The 24,870-nt window shown below is 41.5% G+C and overlaps 1 protein-coding gene across 8 annotated transcripts in view; it reads right to left on the minus strand.

The window, feature by feature from the left end:
* Window positions 1-21,340, minus strand: part of LOC106568237 (AP2-associated protein kinase 1) — a 110,036-nt gene extending 88,696 nt beyond the window's left edge. For 2 of the 8 annotated variants that reach the window (XM_014138407.3, XM_014138406.3), the window contains exons 1-5: window positions 20,390-21,334; window positions 4,601-4,719; window positions 4,240-4,348; window positions 1,951-2,093; window positions 1,300-1,421 (exon numbers count right to left, since the gene is read on the minus strand). In XM_014138407.3, the coding sequence (XP_013993882.3) occupies window positions 1,300-1,421; window positions 1,951-2,093; window positions 4,240-4,348; window positions 4,601-4,719; window positions 20,390-20,549 (653 nt within the window). In that variant the 5' untranslated portion in view covers window positions 20,550-21,334. Of the gene's footprint in view, window positions 1-1,299; window positions 1,422-1,950; window positions 2,094-4,239; window positions 4,349-4,600; window positions 4,720-20,389 lie in introns of all 8 variants that reach the window. The other 6 variants (XM_082960449.1, XM_082960450.1, XM_014138408.3 and 3 more) reach the window with 5 other exon arrangements.
* Window positions 21,341-24,870: the final 3,530 nt, after the last annotated feature.

Genomic DNA, 24,870 nt, shown 5'->3' on the forward strand with positions numbered 1-24,870 from the left:
TTCAAGGCCTACCTTCAAACTCAGTGCCTCGTTGCTAGACATCATGGGAAAATCAAAAGAAATGAGCCAAGACCTCAGAAAACATTTTGTAGACCTCCACAAGTGTGGTTCATCCTTGGGAGCAATTTCCAAACGCCTGAAGGTACCACGTTCATCTGTACAAACAATAGTACGCAAGTATAAATACCATGGGACCACGCAGCCGTCATACCGCTCAGAAAGGAGACACATTCTGTCTCCTAGAGATGAACGTACTTTGGTGCGAAAAGTGCAAATCAATCCAAGAACAACAGCAAAGGACCTTGTGAAGATGCTGGAGGAAACAGGTACAAAAGTATCTATATCCACAGTAAAACGAGTCCTATATCGTCATAACCTGAAAGTTCGCTCAGCAAGGAAGAAGCCACTGCTCCAAAACCGTCATAAAAAAGCCAGACTATGGTTTGCAACTGCACATGGGGACAAAGATTGTACTTTTTAGAGAAATGTCCTCTGGTCTGATGAAACAAAAATAGAACTGTTTGGCCATAATGACCATCGTTATGTTTGGAGGAAAAAGGGGAGGCTTGCAAGCCGAAGAACACCATCCCAACCGTGAAGCACGGGGGTGGCAGCATCATGTTGTGGGAGTGCTTTGCTGCAGGAGGGACTGGTGCACTTCACAAAATAGATGGCATCATGAGGTAGTGAAATTATGTGGATACATTGAAGCAACATCTCAAGACATCAGTCAGGAAGTTAAAGCTTAGTTCGCAAATGGGTCTTCCAAATGGGCAATGACCCCGAGCATACTTCCAAAGTTGTGGCAAAATGACTTAAGGACAACAAAGTCAAGGTATTGGAGTGGCCATCCCAAAGCCCTGACCTCAATCCTATAGAAAATTTGTGTGCAGAACTGAAAAAGCATGTGCGAGCAAGGAGGCCTACAACCCTGACTCAGTTACACCAGCTCTGTCAGGAGGAATGGGCCAAAATTCACCCAAGTTATTGTGGGAAGCTTGTGGAAAGCTACCCGAAACGCTTGACCCAAATTAAACAATTTAAAGGCAATTCTACCAAATACTAATTGAGTGTATGTAAACTTCTGACCCACTGGGAATGTGATGAAAGAAATAAAAGCTGAAATAAATCATTCTCTCCACTATTATTCTGACATTTCACATTCTTAAAATAAAGTGGTGATCCTAACTGACCCAAGACAGGGAATTTTTACTAAGATTAAATTTCAGGAATTGTGAAAAACTGAGTTTAAATGTATTTGGCTAAGTTGTATGTAAACTTCTGACTAGGTTCACAAACTTTTTTATTTCCTCATCGACTACTGGCACTCCTTCGGTCTGTGGGTTCTGGAACTTATTGGTGGCGCTTCCGAAGTCACACAGCACGTAGTGACCCTTATCATGTAACAGGATGTTTTCCACCTGCAGAAACACAAAGGAGAAGAAGAGTCAAACAGAGCCAGAGAACTACAGAATGAGTCACGTAATGGCTGCTATTTAAAAAATATATAACGTGAATTGGATAAAAAAAAGGTGTCTGCTGAATGGCATATTTAAATTCCGGTAACAGCTTGCCTATATAACAGCAAGACTAAGCCAAGAAGAAGATGAGGAGAGAGGGAGCAAGAGCAGAGAAGGGAGGTGGGAGAAAACACAGGAGAGGGGTCCTACAGATGTAGGATCTTAATTTGAGCCAGTTTGCTACAGTAGGAAAATAACCCTGCAGCAACAGTGAATTTTCATGTGAATTATAATTAATGGAATTTTGGGGGAGGGTTGATACATTTTTCATAAGGGAAAATCATGTCTGAAATATCAAAGTGGAAATTACAAACTTCAGAAGCTTTTTTAAACCTCAAATACACTATAAGTTTTACATTTCCCGCAATGCAGGAAAGTTCTCCTGCAACCGGGTGATCAATTTAAGATCCGACATCTGTTCTCCCCATACCTTAAGGTCCCTGTGGATGATGGGTGTCTTGCCCTGGTGCAGTCGAGACACGGCTTCACACGTATCACAGAAGATCTGCAGTACCTCTGCCTCGGTGAAGCCTGTCTGCAGACGCTGGTTCATCAGGTTCACCACCTGGCCTCCTACAAAGATACACCACACAATTTCATTACTGAACACACACTGGGAATGGAGCTTACAGCCACACTCTGTCAAACCTATCTTGCACTCAGACACTCAGTCTCTTGATAATCTAAAATGACCACTTCACAATAGGGGCCTTTACTCAGAGGTTGCACATGGTGTTATATAGCTGTGATGTGGAAGCTCACTAGGCTTGGGCAATATACCGTATACCAGGGTGTTTCAAAATACCGACAATATGATTTTCAATATCGCAGTGGGCTGCTGGGGTGCGTGCTGCGCCACTGCTTATAACTAACTATAAGTTAAGTAGAACTATAAAAAATCTAAGATGTGTCAAATAAATTACATCCAGCTCAGGGGCTCCAGCTATGCATTTGGTTTGCTAACTTGCTGGCTAAGTGGCTAAAAGTGTAACGCTCATTACTTCAAAGATAAATGTGAATCTGAACCATCACCCCTGATGTGACAAAACTGCGACTCGTCAGTGAAGAGCACTTTTTGCCAGTCCTGTCTGGTCCAGCGACGATGGGTTTGTGCCCATAGGCGACGTTGTTGCCGGTGATGTCTGGTGAGGACCTGCCTTACAACAGGCCTACAAGCCATCAGTCCAGCCTCTCTCAGCCCATTACGGACAGTCTGAGCACTGATGGAGGGATTGTGCGTTCCTGGTGTAACTTGGGCAGTTGTTGTTGCCATCCTGTACCTGTCCCGCAGGTGTGATGTTCGGATGTACCGATCCTGTGCATGTATTGTTACACTGCGAGGACGATTAGCTGTCTGTCCTGTCTCCCTGTAGCGCTGTCTTAGGCGTCTCACAGTACGGACATTGCAATCTATTGCCCTGGCCACATCTGTAGTCCTCATGCCTCCTTGCAGCATGCCTAAGGCACATTCACGCAGATGAGCAGGGACCCTGGGCATCTTTCTTTTGGTCTTTTTCAGAGTCAGTAGAAAGGCCTCTTTAGTGTCCTAAGTTTTCATAACTGTGACCTTAATTACCTACCGTCTGTAAGCTGTTAGTTTCTTAATGACCGTTCCACAGGTGCATGTTCATTAATTGTTTATTGTTCATTGAACAAGCATGGGAAACAGTGTTTAAACCCTTTACAATGAAGATCTGTGAAGGTATTTGGATTTTTATGAATTATCTTTGAAAAACAGGGTCCTGAAAAAGGGGCGTTTCTTTTTTTGCTGAGTTAAAATATATATATTTATTTGTTTTTTGTTGAAATAGCGCCCCTTGTGTGCACAATTGGTAAAATCGTACACCCCGGTATGGTACAGAAACGGGATGACGGTATAAAAATCGGGATAAAGCTCACTGAAGGAAATGCAGTCTGAGAAGTAGGATCTACTGTACAGTATATCAAACATTGTATTATCAACATGTTGATAGATTTATAAAACTGTCTCTACAGTATGTATGGTCTTCAAGGTTGAGCCACAGAGATAAAATTAAATAAAAAATTGTCCAATACACAAAACTTAAAGAGCCAATTAATAACCTCACAACCTTTTAATTATTTCAGACATGTGTTGTCTTTCAATGAACACTTAAGTGTCCTCTTCATTGTGACAGTTCTCCCATAGAGCGGAAAAGGTTAGGCTGCTCTATCATTCCATTATTAAGATTAAATTATTCTGCGAACGAAAGGAAGAATGAAATATATGACCCCAGATTGGCCGTGCTTGACTAGCTGTTAGCGTGATAAGTAAAGTTAGCCTTGGAGTGAAAGAGTGCTAGAAAGCCCAATGTCACAATGGATAATAACCTGGTGCAGCACAGAAGTCAAATGAGTTGCAAAGATACAAAGACAGAAGTAAAAAAATGGTTTGATCTGAACAGTCCTGAAAAAACAGGGCTTTGATTTAAAACCAGTATTTCCTAGAGATACACTTAAACAATCACATTATCTACACCTTCACATTTTTTGTGGAAAAACTGAACGGTTAAACACAACATTTAAAGAAAGTCACCACAATAGCGGTAGGCCTATATGGAGGACAGAATATAGACAGAAAGCGCCCTCATGTGGACTACAAGTGGAGTGACAGTGGCCCGCCTTTATTTCTATCTTTCATAGTCACTTTTGAGGACTGAACTACACTTGATTGAACACAGATCCTTCAGTAAGCACTCACCTTTACAGTAGTCCATGAGGATGAGCACTTCCCACACATCTCCTCCTCCACAAGTGGTGATACTAGAGTCCAGATAGCCAACAATGTTCTTATGGCCGACCAGGTCCTTCTGCGAGAGCACAAGGACAACCACATTACATTAAAAAGTCAGAGTGAACATTATCATGCCACTCAAATTCAAACTTTGTCTCCTGAGGAAAATATGGTTGCAAATCATCATTGCTGATACATAAGGTGCTGCAGAGTTTGTAGAGCTGCCTGTATGCGTGTCATGCATGTGTTTTCATGTGAGCAAAGGAGAGAACTAGACATAATAGCTCCCTTTTCAAGCATGCCGTGGGGTAATCCCACAGCAACTCACCATAATCTGGATCTCTCGCTTGCACACCTGCAGGTCGTGCTCATTGTTGACATACATCCTCTTGAGGGCACAGCGGAGCCCCTGGCTGGTTCGTACCAGGAACACAATGGCAAACCCCCCTGTGATATAGAGTGAATGAGACCTAATTAAATGTTCAGTGTTTGGAGGCAAGCAACCATTGGAAGTCTGAAGTAATAGAGAAAACTGAATATACGAGATATTCTACGTCATGAACAAATCACTTTCAAGTGTATTCAGGTATCAAGATCTGCTTGCATTTTGTATTTATGTGGATGTGTGTATTTACTGTAATTTATGTAATTCAGGGCTCATCTGTAAAAGAGACCTTGGTCTCAGTATGACTCCCTGATAAAATATAGGTTCAATAAAATTTAAAAAAAGAGGTTAGGAATGTTGGCAAAATCTCTGTGCTAAAAAAAATTATATCAGATAGGCTAATTTTTCCTGTAGAATAATTATGTTAGACATGTACATTGTAAGTTTATACATGTACATTGTAAGAGGCTAGTGTTGAACAATTGAGGCTAGTTATTTACCTTTACTTAACTAGGGAAGTCAGTTAAGAACAAATTCTTATTTACAATGACGGCCTAGGAACAGTGGGTTAACTGCCTTGTTCAGGGGAAGAATGACAGATATGTACCTTGTCAGCTCAGGGATTCAATCTTGCAACCTTTCGGTTACTGGCCCAACGCTCTAACCACTAGGCTACCTGCCGACCAAATTATAGTAGTGGGATAAAAGGCTTTACTGATGATTCCTCATGAAACTAGAACAAAAAGACACCATGATAATGTTTTGGGCTTGGAAACCCGATGATCTTTAAAAGGAGGCAAATCATTTGTAGGATTTTTTTGGGGCATTAAGCATGTTTAAATCCAACCTTTTTATGTGAGTAAAGTACATCAGATACAAAATGTCATGACAGGCCTGATGGAAACAGAACATTTTTCAGTAAACTTTCAAAATGTAGACAGAACAAAATATGCTAGACAAGTTGGGATCTTTTTGTGTCAGTAAAATGAATTATGCGATAATTGTCGGTGAAAGCACTAATGTGCAAATATTGATATAATAACCATCATATCAAAGTAAACATGGAGTCATGCGATGACAGGAAAGGATGCAGTTTATTAAGCTATAGATGACAAATTATGATGAGGTTCACAGGGTGGTGAAAGTGCAAGGTGATGAGCTTGATGCTCATTTCCAATAAATATTGAGGTGTCTTATTCTGGTGACATGAAAACCGATGCTTGGCTGGCATATGACAAATAAAACGAATCTCGCTCCTTTGTCTATAAAATACTAATCTCATCATGTAAATCAGGATGGGCAAAATGTGGCCCCCATTTTATAGGCCTGCGGACCAATATGACCAAAATAAGACCGTATTCAGACCGCTTTAATTTTTCCACATTTTGTTACGTTACAGCCTTATTATAAAATAGATTAAATCGTTTTTTCCCCCTAGTCAATCTACACACAATACCCAAAAATGACAAAGCAAAACAGGTTTAGAAATTTTATCAAATCTATAAAAAATAAATAATCACATTTACATAAGTATTAAGACCCTTTACTCAGTACTTTGTTGAAGCACCTTTGGCAGCGATTACATCCTCGGGTATGACGCTACAAGATTGGAACACCTGTGTTTGGGGAGTTTCTCCCCTTCTTCTCTGCAGATCCTCTCAAGCTCTGTCACATTGGATGGGGAGCATCGCTGCACAGCCATTTTCAGGTCTCTCCAGAGATGTTCGATTGGGTTCTGGCTAGGCCACTCAAGGACATTCAGAGACTTGTCCCAAAGCCACTCCTTGGCTGTGTGCTTAGGGCCGTTGTCCTGTTGGAAGGTGAACCTTCGCCCCAGTCTGAGGTCCTGAGTGCTCTGGAGCAGGTTTTCATCAAGGATCTCTCTGTACTTTGCTCCATTCATCTTTCCCTCAATCCTGACTAGTCTCCCAGTCCCTGCTGCTGAAAAACATCCCCACAGCATGATGTTGGCACCACCATGCTTCACCGTAGGGATGGTGCCAGGTTTCCTCCAGACGTGACGCTTGACAATCAGGCGAAAGAGTTCAGTCTTGGTTTCATCAGACCAGAGAATCGTATTTCTCGTGGTCTGGAAGTCCTTTAGGTGCCTTTTGGAAAACTTCAAGCGGGCTGTCATGTGCATTGTACTAAGGAGTGGCTTCCGTCTGGCCACTCTACCATAAAGGCCTGATTGGTGGAGTGCTGCAGAAATGGTTGTCCTTCTGGAAGGTTCTCCCATCTCCACGAAGGAACTCCAGAGCTCTGCCGGAGTGACCATCGGGTTCTTGGTCACCTCCCTGACTAAAGACCTTCTCCTCCGATTGCTCAGTTTGGCCGGGAAGCCAGCTCGAGGAAGAGTCTTTGTGGTTCCAAACTTCTTCCATTTAAGAATGATGGAGGCCACTGTGTTCTTGGGGACCTTCAACGCTGCATAATTCTTTTGGTACCCTTTCCCAGACCTGTGCCTCGACACAATCCTGTCTCTGAGCTCTACAGATAATTCCTTCGACCTCATGGCTTGGTTTTTGCTCTGACATGCACTGTCAACTGTGGGGCCTTATATATAGACAGGTGTGTGCCTTTCCAAATCATGCACAATCAATGTAATTTACCACAGGTGGACTCCAATCAAGTTGTAAAAACATCTCAAGGATGATCAATGGAAACAGGATGCACCTGAGCTCAATTTCAATTATTATAGCAAAGGGTCTGAATCAGTAGCGTAGCTTAATCATGACGGGCCCAGGTGCCCAAATAAATTACAGGCCCCTATCACCACCCATTACATTTACATTACATTTACATTTTAGTCATTTAGCAGACGCTCTTATCCAGAGCGACTTACAGTAGTGAATGCATACATTTCATTTTCATTTCATGCATTTTATTTCTTGTGCTGGCCCCCCGTGGGAATCAAACCCACAACCCTGGCGTTGCAAACACCATGCTCTACCAACTGAGCCACAGGGAAGACCATTTTACACTTGCACGCCCAATTTTTCAGTTTTTTATTTGTTAAAAAAGTTTGAAATATCCAATAAATTTCGTTCCACTTCATGATTGTGTCCCACTTGTTGTTGATTCTTCACAAAAAAGTACAGTTTTATATCTTTATGTTTGAAGCCTGAAAGGTGGCAAAAGGTCGAAAAGTTCAAGGGGGCCGAATACTTTCGCAAGGCACTGTACATCATAGAAGACTGAAATATAACATAACCGTGTTACATTCCACGGCTACAACGAACGAAGCTTTGGGATATGCTGTTTCCAATTTGTTCAAAGTCCCCTGTGTATTTCCCCCCCGAGGGCCAGCGTAGTGTCGACCTGTGAGGGGGATGTACACAGCCGTGATGCAAACAGCTGTGGATTCTTTCAGGAGATAATGAGGTCTGCATTTGATTGTGATTCCAGGTCAGGGGAACACAGAAACTCTGAAGGGTTTTGTCCATGCAATACAATCACACCATGAGTTATTGATCATGAAACATACTCTTCCGCCTTTTGTTTTTCCCCGCTAAGCTCTTTTAACCCGTCTGTGCAATGAAGCCAGACGATCAGATTTCAAACTACCCATATTTCCCTTAAAATTGTAATCATTTTGTTGGTAAGGCTGTGTGTTAATATTACTAAGCATTGTAACAGCAGAGCAGAACCTAATCTGAGGGCACATTTGAAGCTGTTACCAGAGAAGCCGCAATATAGCCAATACATTCAGCACCATGGACGGCGGTCAGAAATTAACCAGTATAAATCGATCAGCACCACGGAAAGCACAAAGCGGTCAAAAAACACCCTATTTTATCTGCAAATAATAGGCAATAGCCTATATTATAAAACATAAATATTTAGCTCAATCTCTTGACAGAAACACCAAAACGCAGCTAATGACCCAGTACACGCTCGCTGAAGTTACGCACGGCGGCAAAACTGACATGTAGGTATTTCAAATGATCTGCCTCCCGCAGAGGCCTATAGCAAAAACACCAGCAAATCAATCAAGTGGAGCATTCAAACAGATTGCTTAAATGGCAGCATGCCTTTTAACAGTATATGATACGTATGTGCTTACTATTATTCTGATAGCCTAGTTAAACATATAGGCTATGATGACAATGAAATGGCTCAGCGGCCGTGCACCAGAACATGGTTTCCAAAGACAGATCGAGCATAGTCGTAGATTGACAAGCGATGTCAATTAATCTCAATAAAGCTTGATTTATATAGGCTGTCTGGGTAGCCTGCCCTGTAAAAATATAAGCTTACTCACTCATTTGATTGGCATTCGACGGGCCTTGCGCTCTGCGAATTCGTTGACTATGGCATTCAAATCCATGGTCCTGGCTCTGGTGTTTTCAATGGACAGAATGGCCAACCCCCTCAGTCTCCCCTATCCCATGCTGCTCCTCAGGTATGATTTAATTATTTTCAGTTTGGAAAAGGAGCGATCGGCACTGGCTACAGTTACAGGCAGAGTCATAAAAAGGAGCATCGCTGTAACTACTTCCCCAAATGTAGCAGTGACTGAATTGTAATCCACAATGAGCATCTTGGCCAGGTCTCTCACTGCAGTGTGCTTTGTTATTTCCTTCTTAAAACAGGCCCTGAAAGAGAGTAATTGGCCAGGGAAGCTTGCTGATTTATCTTTGCTGTAATGTTCAGTCTGCCGGCTGGCTGTCTCGTAGAGCGCATCATCATCTGCGTTGGCCAGGGTAGTGGGATGGATGGAGTCAAACAGACTCGATGTTGCCCGCAGACTTTTAAATCTGGTTGACAGCTGGTGGATAACGATGTCAAGGTTTGCATTAAAGACGTTGACTCTAAAACTACTCTCCCATCAGACAGTCGCTTGTCCTTGCATAGCTCATCAAAATGACGCCTCGCCTTCCTTCTTCGAGTGTCTTCAAATGCGTTCTGAGCTCCCCATTTGTGGCAAGGGTCCTTGCAGTGACTTTGGCCTTCTCAAAAAGTCCGGACAGGACCTCTATCATGTCCTCGAGTAGGCTGACTGCCCTGTGCAGGTCTGCGTCTTTGGCCTGTAGCATTTTGTAGACAACGTTCAGATTTTCTAAAACCTTAGTCTGCAGAACGACAAAAAAAAAATCACATTTTCAGTGCTGCTGCATCATCCCTCTCGTCCTTCTTGTCGCTTAAAGGCGCAATCTTAGTGAGGGCCTTCATTACGTCCACATATCTGTATCTCAGGGCTGCAAGGGACTCATATCTAGATGACCAGCGGGTGGGACACAGTCGTTTTAGAGTTACATTTTATTTTTCTGATGCAAAATCAAGTATACCACTCAACATTGACCCCCTCCTTATTCTACGCCCGAAGGTGTATAACAGTTTAACAGTATCATAAAACTGTTTAATCTCTGGCACATTTTTGACAGAGTCGTTGAGAGCCAGGTTAAGATGGTGCGCTGCGCAATGCACATAAACAGCAAGCGGCTCTTTTTCGGATATTCTGGCCGGCACACCCGAATAAACTCCACTCATGTTAGCAGCTCCATCATACCCCTGCCCACGACATTTTGAAATATCCGGCCCATTATCCTCAAAGCTGCCCAGGATTTTATGTTGAAGCTCAGCTGCTGATGTGTCAGCAGTCTCCAGAAATCCCCAAAACGACTCTGTGATGGTCAGATCTGTGGCGACATTATTTGCATCCCTCATCACTCTCACATAGCGATAAACTTGGTTTAACTGGTCTACTTTGGATACATGTGGTGTCCATAATAATATTTTAAAAATGGGGCTTCCTGCATCTCTCCCTGAATGTCACACTTCACTCGCTCGGCTTTTGGATTTGAAGACTGAGATAGTTAACGGATCCTGCGGGGCGTTCTAAAAGTTATTTCAGAACTGGGTCGTAAAATGACAGCAGTTCAATTACACTGATAAAATTCCCACTGTTGGCCTGCCCCAGCTTTCGATGGTGCCCTCTGAACGCCAAATTACATGATGCAAGTGTGAGAGTTACATTAACTACGAGCTCCAACACCTGTCACCAGAAATGTGCTGTATTATGCACGCCTCTCTCCATTTCTGCGTCAATAGTGCCATTGAGCTTCATTACTCATATACCAAACAGGCACCCATGTGAATCTGGGATGTCTCATGACATGCTATTTTGGATGTAAGATGGCGCCAATCTCTCACCCCATTCACCCACGCATCAGAGAAGAAAAGGGCACTCCGATCAGGCAGCAAGGCTAACAATACGCGCAATCTAGCTTGACCAAATAACATAGCATTGTACATGGTAATTTGATTCCAGCCTTGGTTGTAGTGGTGTAATACGACTCGGAAAAATACCGCCTTTCGTCAACTCTTGGGAATGGGCCAGTAGGCTTACACGAGCCTAATGCAATAACGTGCCGTTTAACTTTTGCATCCACATTTGTTGCATAATGCCCCATCAGTTGGATAGGTAAAAAGGCTGTCTGTCCCACTTCCACCTGTTTCCTCAGCCGCCACGATTCTAGCCTCGCCCTGCTCCTCTTCCTCCCCGCCTGGCCCGGGATAGCTTGTCCGGCCTGGCTTGTGCTCAGGGTCGTATCCACCGATACCTGACAACCTGTATCCTCCTCTGTCAAAGTTGCTTCTTCTGGCACAATGGAACAGCTTGGCCTTGGCTCACTTGACCAGCTAAAAGCTGCTGCTGGCAACGATAAACCTACATCCTCTTCTGGTCCCGCTACATTGCTTGTGCTAGCAATGGCTGCACTTGAACTGCATTTTGATACCTCCTTTGCTTTCTCATTTTTGGCCTTCCACTTTTATGTTGATACATTACTGATTTTCACCCTGGTGTGACTGCACTGGCTGCCCCGGCTGAAGCTACACCACTTGTCTGAATACTTATGTAAATAAGGTATGTCATGATATGACTATCATTAATGTGATGACTGTTATACATCGAATAATTACCTACTATGTTTAGTTGTTATTAGATTAAATGAATCACGTAACAATTAACTCATTAGGAACACGCACCACGGGAGAAGTTGTTTAACGAGTTACCGTCTCCTGAATGAACTCAACAATATATAGATATCATTTTTTTAAACATTTTTTTATTTAACTAGACAAGTCAGTTAAGAACAAATTCTTATTTACAATGACGGCCTACCAAGAGGCAAAAGCTCTCCTGCGGGGACGGGGGACTGGAATTAAAAAAATAAAATAAAAAATACAATATAAATCAAAAGTCACTAATTAATAATTTCCTCATACGAGTCTCATTTCGAACATCGCAGACTTCGTGAATCTGCAGAAACCCGAGTCTTACTGATCATTCTATACCACACAAATTGATTTGATTATTTATTTATTAAGAAATGAAATTATAACATAGGATATACACACGGTATAGGTTATCGATTAGAAACTTAATGCGATGACAACAGGTCCCTAGTGGACTAACACAATATGACACTTGTTACAAGATGGAGATTTGGAGAGAGAAAGCGAGTAAGAGAAGCAACACTTGGATACATTTGCAAACTACACTTAGAGTAGCCCTAATACCTTGCCCCGAACGGCCGCTCTTTTGAGTAAGAAGTAATGCATGTATTTATGTGCATTATTTACGTGCATTGAGAAGGGTTCGATTGGGCCTTCTTATTTCGGATGGCCTTCTTCTCTGATTGTCCACAAGAGGTCACAATGTCCTTCTTCTCAGTTGTCTGTTTACTTACACTCGTTCTGGAAGAGTGGTCTCCTGAGGACGGCTAATCACCCGTGTTGATGATCCCAGAGTGGTGATGAAAGGAGTGTAGGCAACGATGATTTGAAGAGAATAACCGGATGGTCCTACTTAAATTCACCTTCTTAGATACAGTACTTAGAACAGCTACTCAACCATAGCATTGGATTGTTAGAGGTTCTTTTGTCTTCTTCAAACTCGTGTTGCGTTCCGGGGTCGTGACGATCGTAGACCTCGCTGCAGCTGTGGTCTGTTTTAGTCTGATATGTTAATTTTTAACACAACCCTTTATACCCTCGGGTAAAAAGGGGAGTTTACGTCATGCTGACACGCTCTCTGGGCTCCCTGGGGATGGCTAGTTACGAGGTAAGTTATGATAATTTACTATGATCTTGTTAGAGAACTAAAATCACAATCTTATCGTCACAAACACATTCTCTTTATCCTTGATATTTTCTATACAACGTTAAGGATGTAAACCAGATATACACAGTGTAAAAACTCTTCAAGTAATGTAATTGTAATGTTTCGTTATGTCATTATGACAATTTTAATGACATCACAAAATAGACAATAATTTTCCATATTCCACTTATTATCATTCCCAACATTCGGATGTTGAAATATATTGTCCCAGTGTTAATTGTTTGATGTTGAAGTTTTGGGAGGCAAACTCTTCTGTAACAAAGAAACATTTCATTCACCCAAACTAGAAACCAAAAGGAATCGCCTGCTGCCTACAATTTACAATTGACGTGAGCTATCATACCCCCCCCCCCCCCACGGGTGAGGGGGCTCTATTGAAAGCTCATCCACTGTAACATGATCCTTGGATCCTCACAGGAGAGTAATGACAGGTATTTCTGTTCTTTATTATTAATACATTTTCCAAATTTCTATAAATCTGTTTTCAGTTTGTCATTATGGGCTATTGTGTGTAGATTGATGAGGAAAATGATAATTTAATAAATTCAAGAATAAGGCTTTAACGTAACAAAATGTGGAAAAAGGCAAGGGGTCTGAATACTTGTATATACAGTGGCTTGCAAAAGTATTCACTCCCTTGGCATTTTTCCTATTTTGTGGGGGGGGGGGGGGGGGGGGGGTTTGTATCATTTGATTTACACAACGTGCTTACCAATTTGAAGATGCAATATATTTTTAATTGTGAAACAAACAAACAAGACAAAAAACTGAAAACTTCAGCGTGCATAACTATTTGTGCGTGCATAACGCCCCAAAAGGCAATACTTTTTGCAGCAATTACAGCTGCAAGTCTCTTGGGGTATGTCTCTATAAGCTTGGCACATGTAGCCACTGTGATTTTTGCCCATTCCTCAAGGCAAAACTGCTCCAGCTCCTTCAAGTTGGATGGGTTCCGCTGGTGTACAGCAATCTTTAAGTCATACCACAGATTCTTGAGGTCTGGGCTTTGACTAGGCCATTCCAAGATATTTAAATGTTTCCCCTTAAACCACTCAAGTGTTGCTTTAGCAGTATGCTTAGGGTCAATGTCCTGCTGGAAGGTGAACCTCCATCCCAGTCTCAAATCTCTGGAAGACTGAAACAGGTTTCCCTCAAGAATTTCCCTGTATTTAGTCTCGTCTGACCAGAGTACCTTCTTCCATATGTTTTGGGAGTCTCCCACATGCCTTTTGGCGAACACCAAATGTGTTTACTTCTTTTTTTCTTTAAGCAATGGCTTTTTTCTGGCCACTCTTCCATAAAGCCCAGCGCTGTGGAGTGTTTGGCTTAAAGTGGTCCTATGGACAGATACTCCAATCTCCGCTGTGGAGCTTTGCAGCCCCTTCAGGGTTATCTTTGGTCTCTTTGTTGCCTCTGATTAATACCCTCCTTGCCTGGTCCGTGAGTTTTGGTGGGCGGCCCTCTCTTGGCAGGTTTGTTGTGGTGCCATATTCTTTCCATTTTTTATAATGGATTTAATGGTGCTCCGTGGGATGTTCAAAGTTTTGGATCTTTTTTTATAATCCAACCCTGATCTGTACTTCACAACTTTGTCCCTGACCTGTTTGGAGAGCTTCTTGGTCTTCATGGTGCCGCTTTCCTTGGTGGTGCCCCTTGTTTAGCGGTGTTCCAGAGTCTGGGGCCTTTTGGAACAGGTGTATATATACTAAGATCCTGTGGAAGAGTGGTGACACTTAGATTGCACACAGGTGGACTTCATTTAACTAATTATGTGACTTCTGAAGTTAATTGTTTGCACCAGATCTTATTTAGGGGCTTCATAGCAAAGGGATTGAATACATACGCCCGCCCCACTTTTCCGTTTTTTTTTTTTTTTAATTTGGGGAAAAAAGTAATTTTTTAATTTCACTTCACCAATTTGGACTATTTTGTGTATGTCCATTACATGAAATCCAAATAAAAATCCATTCAAATGGACTCAGTCGGGATCTCAACTTACCGTTGAGAGTTAGAATAATCGAATACACAATTTTGAAATTTGGTTGTGAATTAGCAGTCACTCAATTAGCCCACGTCAGTTAAATGTTTTTAGAATGGTAAGTTAGTCTAACGGCCAGCTATCTAAACTAGTAAGCATGGTCGAACTACTGACCGGGGTAGGGCCTATTTGATCATTAATTATCATATTAAAAACTTCAAACATTTGCCTCCACCCTATGGCAAAATGTGTAGAATTGCAGGAAATGATCTTTAAAACAGCACATTTCTCTTTCCGGACCATGGCAAAATGAGAAGAATTGCATGAAATTAGTTAGAAAATAGCTAGTTTCTCTATGCCCAATGGCAAAATGCACAGAAAAAGTAAAATGTTTTGCTCGCAAGCTGAGGTGTATGGATGTGGGTATGTAGACCCAGGAGCCACTGCAGCCCCTCATGATGAGTTCTGTTGCACATCCCTGATGTAGGCTATATGTGCGCTCTAGCCAACAGCGCACAAATAGCGTAGTGGGCACCAGAGTGGGTACACTCGCTATATAACACAACATGTATTTATGAGAAAACCATCAGTTGATTTGAAAATGTGATGGAAACCCATTTAACTTGTATTTTTTATTCGGTACATGGGAATTTAATGGCAATAGGTATTTTTTTGTGCACTACACAGAATGTACAAAAAATTAAGGACACCTGCTCTTTCCAGGTGAATGAGTGTCAAGCTATGATCCCTCCTTATTGATGTCACTTGTTAAATCCACTTCAAATCAGTGTAGATGAAGGGGAGGAGACAGGTTAATAAATGATTTTTAAGTCTTGAGAAAACTCAGACATGGATTGTCAGAGGGTGAATGAGCAAGACAAAAGATTTAAGTGCCTTTGAACGGGATATTGTAGTATGTGCCCGGTGCACCGGTTTGTGTCGAGAAGTGCAACGCTGCTGGGTTTTTCACGCTCAACAGTTTCCCGTGTGTATCAATAATGGTCCACCACCCAAAGGACATCCAGTAAGCTTCATAAAGCTATGGCGAGCATTGGAGTCAACATGGGCCAGCATCCCTGTGGAACGCTTCGACACCTTGTAGAGTCCATGCCCCAAAGAAATGAGGGCAAAAGGGAGGGAAAAAAGGGGGGCGGGATGCAACTCAATATTAGGAAGGTGTCCTTAATGTTTTGTACACTTAGTGTACGTCACCACGCACGTCTGGTGGGAAAATGTGCATTGTTTTATGTGGATTCTTGAATATTTGCATGAAAATTTGGAAACTTAGCTATTGTGATGTCGCCAGATTGACTTTAGATGTCGTAGCCTATAACGTTAGCTAGCTAGCTAAGATTAAAGGGACAGCACGAAATTTTAGAACGCTAACGTTAGCATTGGTATCTATTTTTGACTAACTGCTAGCTAATGGCTACACTGCCATCGCTCTAAACCTTGCCATCACTCCAAAGTAAATTTGATGACATCATAATGATGGCAAAGTTGTTTCCTACTAATTATTTGCCAACTCCTATATCATCGTATTTACAGACCAATATAGTTTAATTTTGACAAAACAGTTATTAGCCCCTATTCAGAATGTCTGAGCAGCAATATGGCGGAGGCATTTTGAGAACTTTCATAACAATGGCATGACGCAACCGAGTGACGGAAGTGCAATCAATGAATAGTAGGCTAGAGTCAGTACTGTAACATGTTATAAAATGTGCATCCACTGTCCCACAGGCCAGACAGTCAATTTATAAACTTAATCTCCCCTAGAAAAAAGCATCTAGAGAATATTTCCTCATGCTACAAGGCTACCATTTGGTTTGCAGCAGTTTGGGTTTGTCTAAACCTTGCCTTTTGCTTCAATAATCCATAGAATTTGTTTTTAAGCTCTCAAAATGCTTTAGTTTGAACATTCCGATTTTTTCTTTTGTGGCGATGATTTCAGTTTAGAATGTTGTAGCTTGCATTCCGCCATTGAAATTAATGGGGATAGAAGAGCGGAAGATTGAATAAATACTCTTATAATGGTGACTTTTACTGCTGCGCTTTAATTATTTATTACTTTTATTTCTTATTTTTTAATTAACATGTATTTTTCTTGATACTGCATATTTGGTTAAGGGCTTGTAAGTAAGCATTTCACTGTAAAAGTCTACACCTATTGTATTCGGCGCATGTAACAAATAACATTTGATTTGATTCCCGTCTCATTATGAAACTACAGTTGAAGTCAGAAGTTTACATACACTTAGGTTGGAGTCATTAAAACAAGTTTTTCAACCACTCCACAAATTTCTTGTTAACAAACTATAGTTTTGGCAAGTCGGTTAGGACATCTACTTTGTGCATGACACAAGTCATTTTTCCAACAATTGTTTACAGACAGATTATTTAACTTATAATTCACTGTATCACAATTCCAGTGGGTCAGAAGTTTACATACACTAAGTTGACTGTGCCTTTAAACAGCTTGGCAAATTCCAGAAAATTATGTCATGGCTTTAGAAGCTTCTGATAGGCTAATTTACATCATTTGAGTCAATTGGAGGTGTACCTGTGGATGGTGTACCAATCGGAGGTGTACCTGCGTTCTGTCTCCTAGAGATGAAGGTACTTTGGTGCGAGAAGTTAAAATCAATCCCAGAACAGCAGCAAAAGACCTTGTGAAGATGCTGGAGGAAACATGTACAAAAAAATCTATATCCACAGTAAAACGAGTCCTATATCGACATAACCTGAAAGGCCGCTCAAAACTGCCATAAAAAAGCCTGACTACGGTTTGCAACTGCACATGGGGACAAAGATCGTACTTTTTGGAGAAATATCCTGTGGTCTGATGAAACAAAAATAGGACTGTTTGGCCATAATGACCATCATTATGTTTGGAGGAAAAAGGGGGAGGCTTGCTAGCCGAAGAACAAAATCCCAACCGTGAAGCACGGGGGTGGCAGCATCATGTTGTGGGGGTACTTTGCTGCAGAAGGGACTGGTGCACTTCACAAAATAGATGGCATCATTAGGGGAGAAAATGATGTGAAGATATTGAAGCAACATCTCAAGACATCAGTCAGGAAGTTAAAGCTTGGTCACAAATGGGTCTTCCAAATGGACAATGACCCCAAGCATACTTCCAAAGTTGTGGCAAAATGGCTAAGGACAATAAAGTCAAGGTATTGGAATGGCCATCACAAAGCCCTGACCTCAATCCCATTAAAAATTTGTGAGCAGAACTGAAAAAGAGTGTGCGAGCAAGGAGGCCTACAAACCTGACTCAGTTACACCAGCTCTGTCAGGAGGAATGGGCCAAAATTCACCCAACTTATTGTGGGAAGCTTGTGAAAGGCTACCCGAAACGTTTGACCCAAGTTAAACAATTTAAAGGCAATGCTACCAAATACTGATTGAGTGTACGTAAACTTCTGACCCACTGGGAATGTGATAAAAGCAATAAAAGCTGAAATAAATTATTCACTCTACTATTATTTTGACATTTCACATTCTTAAAATAAAGTGGTGATACTAACTGACCTAAGACAGGGAATCTTTTCTCGGATTAAATGTCAGGAATTGTGAAATACTGAGTTTAAATGTATTTGGCTAAGGTGTATGTAAACTTCCGACTTCAACTGTATATGACTAGAAGACAAGATATTGAAGTAAAGAAATCAAATAGGCCTAACCATTCCATACACACCAATCCATAAGAGCATTATTTGTCATCTTTTGCCAACTGTCTTTGTGGCATCATGTTTAATTAGTCATTTTCAGTGCAACTGTAGGCTGTAAGCTTACAGTATATCTAGCCTAACTATCTTAGCATAGGATTTACAGTAACTCAATGTTGATAGCCTACATGTTATACCATAATGGTGTTGAATGTCAATGTGTTGAAACTGCAGTGTACTGTGTAGATCTATACTATATTGCAGTGGGAGTTTCTGAGGTAAAACCGGGGCAGGGATAGGCTAGACTGTCTCCATTCAGCATGTTTCAGACTCTGTTTACACTGCAAAGCGGCACTCTAAAAGGATGGACAGAATAGGCAGAAATCATGAGATGCAATTTGCCTTACTCGTCAACAAAAGCGTTGGATGTGAGAAAGTGATAGAAACATTGTCATCATGAACTGAGGTTGTTAGAGCAAAGGTGCAGTCTTTAAGGTTGTGCAAAGTAAATTCATTTTACAAGATGTCAGGGCTACATTATTACCCTATCAGTGAACACAATCCACACAAATTACTCCACAGTGCAGGATAATGCGTACGCTGCAATTTCCAAGCATGCAGCATTCTACTCTCTCACACGCTCACGTTAACATACACACATACTCACCTGGGGATAGAGTGGCAGGTGTATTACCTTTCACTCAGGAGTATGATACAAAATGGTAGTGTTATGTGAGAACTGGGGTCGGGCATTTATTTGTATGTATATGATTGTGTTTCTTTAGGCTAGGTTATGCATTTGCCATTTTCAAAGACTAAGCCCATTTATTTTTCTATTCTTTAATTCATTCATTTAAAGGCTTGACTGAGTTTACATGGAATTGAATCCAAGCCAGATGCTTAATGAGAAAAATATACTGTTTTGAGAGGTGATTTTACACCACTGCACAATTTGTACAGGGAGTCAGGGATTAATGTCACATCACTTCCTCACATCAAGGCATTATGGTCCTGTGTGGCTCAGTTGGTATAGCATGGCGCTTGCGGAGGACAAGTAAGAAAATGTAGGCACTCACTACTGTAAGTCGCTCTGGATAAGAGTGTCTGCTAAATTACTAAAATGTAAATGTACAATTATCTTCAGATTCTTTGGACTTCACTACCAAGTACCTGAGTGATATCAAACGATCAGCAACTTGATCTGCATGGTATTGGGTTGTCAAAAGTACAAAAATACCAGGTTTAATGTGCCCAATGGACTTTTGTTTAAGAGTAAAAATTCTTTGACACCCCAAACATCTCTCTCAGTGCTCTTCAGTACCTGAAAAGTAGCTATCATTCCTAGTGAGCCTCTTCTCGTGTCCATGGTCACTCATTTTAATAATTCATAGAACACCGAAAACAGACTGTTCCTGAGTCCATTTAAGTGCCTAATATGTAAGGGGATTTCCTGCCAACAAATTTGCCAAATGAAGCTGCTGCTCCAACAATGACAGAGCTGTCAGTCATTTGACTGATATGACATAAGTCACATCTTGCAGCAGCCACACACTTGATCCTCAAAACTGATGCCATGAAAGCCACACTACAAACAACATGGCACGATGGCTTATCCATCTACAGTGAAATGGTCATTGGGCTGGGTGTGTCAGATGTAGGAGTGTCAGGAATAGGAGTACATCATGTGGAAAGTTGACACAACAGTATGTCTTTACCAATGGCATACTGTAGCCATATCAAACTAAAACCTAGACCTGCCTCTGGCTTGAGCATAAATTAATTCCATCATTCCATATTTCATGCAGCAGCTACCTGATTGGTAATGACTGATTGATGTTGACCATTGTTGCAGTTTGCTGTCTGACTGAAATGTCACATGACATGTTCTTAGTCAACATGAACATCAAAACATTGTTTCCAAAAGACACGCATCAATTCCTACATCTCACCTTCGGTCACTGTTTCTTCAATAGTGACTTGGTGCCGCCCAATAGTACATGAACGTCCAATTAAATTGCCACCTGCATGGCTGGATCCACTGCTACCCCCTCCAGACCCAGGTCCAGAACTGACCAACTCCCGACGAGATGAATCAAAAAACTTCCTCATTATAGTTATGTCAGATCTCGATGATCAGGATAAATTATCCTCACTTCAATACAGACTGCTCAAATGTCCTTGTTTACAGTTGTGCCAGTTTCACAAATGTATGTATTGTGCCAGTTTCACAAATCTTGTATTTCTGGACAAGGCCGAAGGTTTGTCTGACACAGCCAGTCTTGTTTGCAGATGCCAAAACAGCTGTGATTTCTTCACCAGCACTGGCAGCAGTTAGCTACCTCATCATTGACTAAGTAGCTAGCAATCTCGGAATGACCCGTCTACTATTTGCTTGTCAGACTAGATATAGAGACAAGATAGCAAACTAAAATAATTCCGCTAAACCTTGTACAGTATTATATTTGCTATCGTCTTGGAGGACATTTCTCCATCAATACAGCTGTTCAGGGGGTTGTGGGTCCCTCCAACTCCGCGGCTAGTTTATTACATTTCATGTAGCTAAGGTTATCCAGGTTATCCTCCAAAAATGATGTCCGTTGCAATATATCCCCGGTGCAACGTGCAAATGTTACACGATCCTTCCATATTCAATGTCTTTCGGCAAATATGATTATTTCCAAGCCTACTACAACACATCATCTAGCTAGCTACAATTAGCTAACGGCTAGCAGGCTGCACACGAACCGCTAGCTAGCTATTTCGCAACAGGAAATGCATATCAAACTGACAGGAAATGGTCATTCCGATCTCAGTTTGTTTTGATAGCTCCGTTAGAAAATATAGATAAATAATAGTCAGCTAGTTAGTAGTTCATGTTATGTACGCAAGCTAGGCTAATACAAGCTTCGGCTACTACATCAACAAAGCAGCAGCTGCCTGCTAAGGCGTTACAGCAGTGGAGTCATGATATCTGTATTTCTACGATTGGGGGAGCACTGGTGGGGAGCATCCATAGCTAGGTTTCCATCCAATTTGCGACAGATTTTAATGCAAATATTCTCATTCTCAAATGCATAAAAACATTTCAAATTTTCCCATCAGAGATATGTTTCTATCAAACTGACTTTTTACAGATGAATGGCAGTGCTGGATGACTTAGTGCACATAAAACTTTTACCGTTACATTCCCATGTAGGCTACCGAATGAAAAATACAGGTTAAATGGGTTTCCATCGCATGTTCAACTCTACTGATGGTTTTGTCATAAAACTGTTTTATAGAAAATGCCCAATCTTTCTTGGCACATGTGCTCTAGCCAACAGCTCGCAGATAAAGTGCGTAGGCTACCCCATTATGAATTTATAATGGTTAAGAGCGATATTATTTATATTTTTCAAACAGCAGCCAAGCTTCATCATGTCACTAGAATAAGACCCTCGATATTTATTGGGAAGAAATCATCAAGCTTGCACATTCACCACCCTGTTTTTGATTGGATTCATTAGGATCTCCATTAGACGACGCCAATGGCGAAAGCTAGGCTTACTGGGGTCCAGGGGCGAAAATCTGATATCCACTTTGGAGGGGACAATTACATGACATTTTCTCAAGAGCAATTCCTGAGGGGGACACCAAAAGTAGTGCTGTAACACATAGCCTACATTGTAATATGGTAAATGTATATTGAGGAACCAAAGAAATAAGGTGTTTGCTGTACTCCTAACTACCGGTACCCAAAACTACACAACTAATCACAACAGGAATACCATTGCCTTTAACAAATCTTAGTTCAGTCACCAGTTTAAGTTGAGAGTGGGGATATCCATGGCATTTTCCAATTATGTTCCTATTTTACAAGTAAAAAAAAATTGAGAACCTTTCATAATGTTGCCAAACAAAGACTCAACAAACTTACCTGAGACTCCCTGTCTCTGCCAGTCTGTCCCTGCATATCTGTCCCCAACTCTGCTGTCTGTGTGCCATCTGTTGCCTGCTCTGCCTAATGACATCATTGTGAAACATTTCCATTAGAATTTCATTTCTTTCCTATGAACATTTTATCAACTAGTCTTTGAGATATTAGGCTACTAGGGTTCTTACTATGCGTTTTGGTGTATTGAAAAATACTCTGATGTCCGTCTTTTATTTTTCTGCCATTTTTCTACCTGGCTGGCTGGCTGGCTACACACACAGTGTGTAGGTTATTTACAGTAGGTGATGGGCTTCTATCATCTTCAATCATTCTATTTGGGCTTCAATCTAAAAGGTAGCTAGCAAATGTGAAACGGATTAAAATGACGAGTTGACAGCTGTATGAGTTCACCATTTACACAACATATGCTGCAACCTTTTGTAATTTTAATAGTTTGTTTCATATTGGCTGGCTTCCAACAATAGCTGAATTTGCAAAGCTAGCGAGCACCAATTCAGTTTCAGTGGTGTTTGCTATAATCTTTGCTACCCGGGTTAAATAAAGGTGAAATAAAATAAATAAAAGCTCCCTTGCGACAATTTAGCTTTTGCAACGAGACCATTAAATATATTTAAGACAATGGTAGAAGAGAGAGTAGTTCTGTTCAGTTTGGACTTCAGTTTATCGCTAACCTTATCACTGGGACTTTGAAGCACTAACTTACATCATCTGCATGCTGATTCCATCTTTGACGACGCCACATAAATGGAATAGGCACTAGCTAGCTTAATAGTTAATATTTGCGCACTAGCTCTGCATATTCAGCTAGTGTGTGTGCGCGATTGACTGGATGAACCTCACGGAAGTTACGTAGCAAGCTAAGGAACTGGCAGTGGATCAAACCATTGTGAGTCAAAGGGCAAGGGGGTCGCAATCTTTTGAAACTTAAAAACGCGCTATTAAGTGTCTATAATCAGCACAATTGCTTTCATTGCGTATTATTAATATTATTTAAATTACATAGTTATGTTTCAGTGATATATTGGGGGGGACAAATCATATTTTTCCCAGGATGGGGGGGTCGTGTCCCCCCCCCCCCCCCGGGATTTCCACCCCTGCTGGGGTCCGACATATAACAAAAAAAGACATCAGTGCCTTCGGAAAGTACTCAGACCCCTGGACTTTTTCCACATGTTGTTACCTTACAGCCTTATTCTAAAATTGATTAATTAAATAAATAAAAATCCTTAGCAATCTAAACACTACCCCATTATGACAAAAGGAAAACAGGTTTTCAGAAATGTTTGCAAATGTATTAAAAATAAAAAACAGAAATACCTTATTTACATAGGTATTCAGACCCTTTGCTATGAAACACGAAATTGAGCTCAGGTGCATCCTGTTTCCATTGATCATCCCTGAGATGTTTCTACAACTTGATTGGAGTCCACCTGGGGTAAATTCAATTGATTGGACATGATTTGGAAAGGCACACACCTGTCTATAAACAGTAAGGTCCCACAATTGACAGTGTATCTCAGAGGAATGTGGATGTGGTTCAGAAAATCAAATCAAATTTATTTTTATATAGCCCTTCGTACATCAGCTGATATCTCAAAGTACAGAAACCCAGCCTAAAACCCCAAACAGCAAGCAAAGCATGTGAAAGATGCACGGTGGCTAGGAAAAACTCCCTAGGAAAAACTCCCTAGAAAGGCCAAAAACCTAGGAAGAAACCTAGAGAGGAACCAGGCTATGAGGGGTGGCCAGACCTCTTCTGGCTGTGCAGGGTGGATATTATAACAGAACATGGTCAAGATGTTAAAATGTTAAAATGTTCATAAATGACCAGCATGGTCAAATAATAATAATCATAGTAGTTGTCGAGGGTGCAACAAGCACGTCTGGTGAACAGGTCAGGGTTCCATAGCCGCAGGCAGAACAGTTGAAACTGGAGCAGCAGCACGGCCAGGTGGACTGGGGACAGCAAGGAGTCATCATACCAGGTAGTCCTGAGGCATGGTCCTAGGGCTCAGGTCCTCCGAGAGAAAGAGAGAATTAGAGAGAGCATATTTAAATTCACACAGGACACCGGATAAGACAAGAGAAATACTCCAGATGTAACAGACTGACCCTAGCCCCCCGACACATAAACTACTGCAGCATAAATACTGGAGGCTGAGACAGGAGGGATCAGAAGACATTGTGGCCCCATCCGATGATACCCCCGGACAGGGCCAAACAGGCAGGATATAACCCCACCCACTTTGCCAAAGCACAGCCCCCACACCACTAGAGGGATGTCTCCAACCACCAACTTACCGTCCTAAGACAAGGCCGAGTATAGCCCGAGAAGATGTTGGTTCATCAGCAGGATTCATTTTCACAGAGAAGGCAAGCTGAATCACATGTGGTGAGCGAACGACATGGGGATGGTGGTTGGAAGAGCGCTCTTGCTTGAAATTGAAAAGCGTGGCGGTAGCTTTTGATGAAGAAATTATATGAAGATGAAGCGGC

The sequence above is a fragment of the Salmo salar genome, chromosome 13 (genome assembly GCF_965601325.2).
Source record: "Salmo salar chromosome 13, fSalSal1, whole genome shotgun sequence".
NCBI classification, from domain to species: domain Eukaryota; kingdom Metazoa; phylum Chordata; class Actinopteri; order Salmoniformes; family Salmonidae; genus Salmo; species Salmo salar.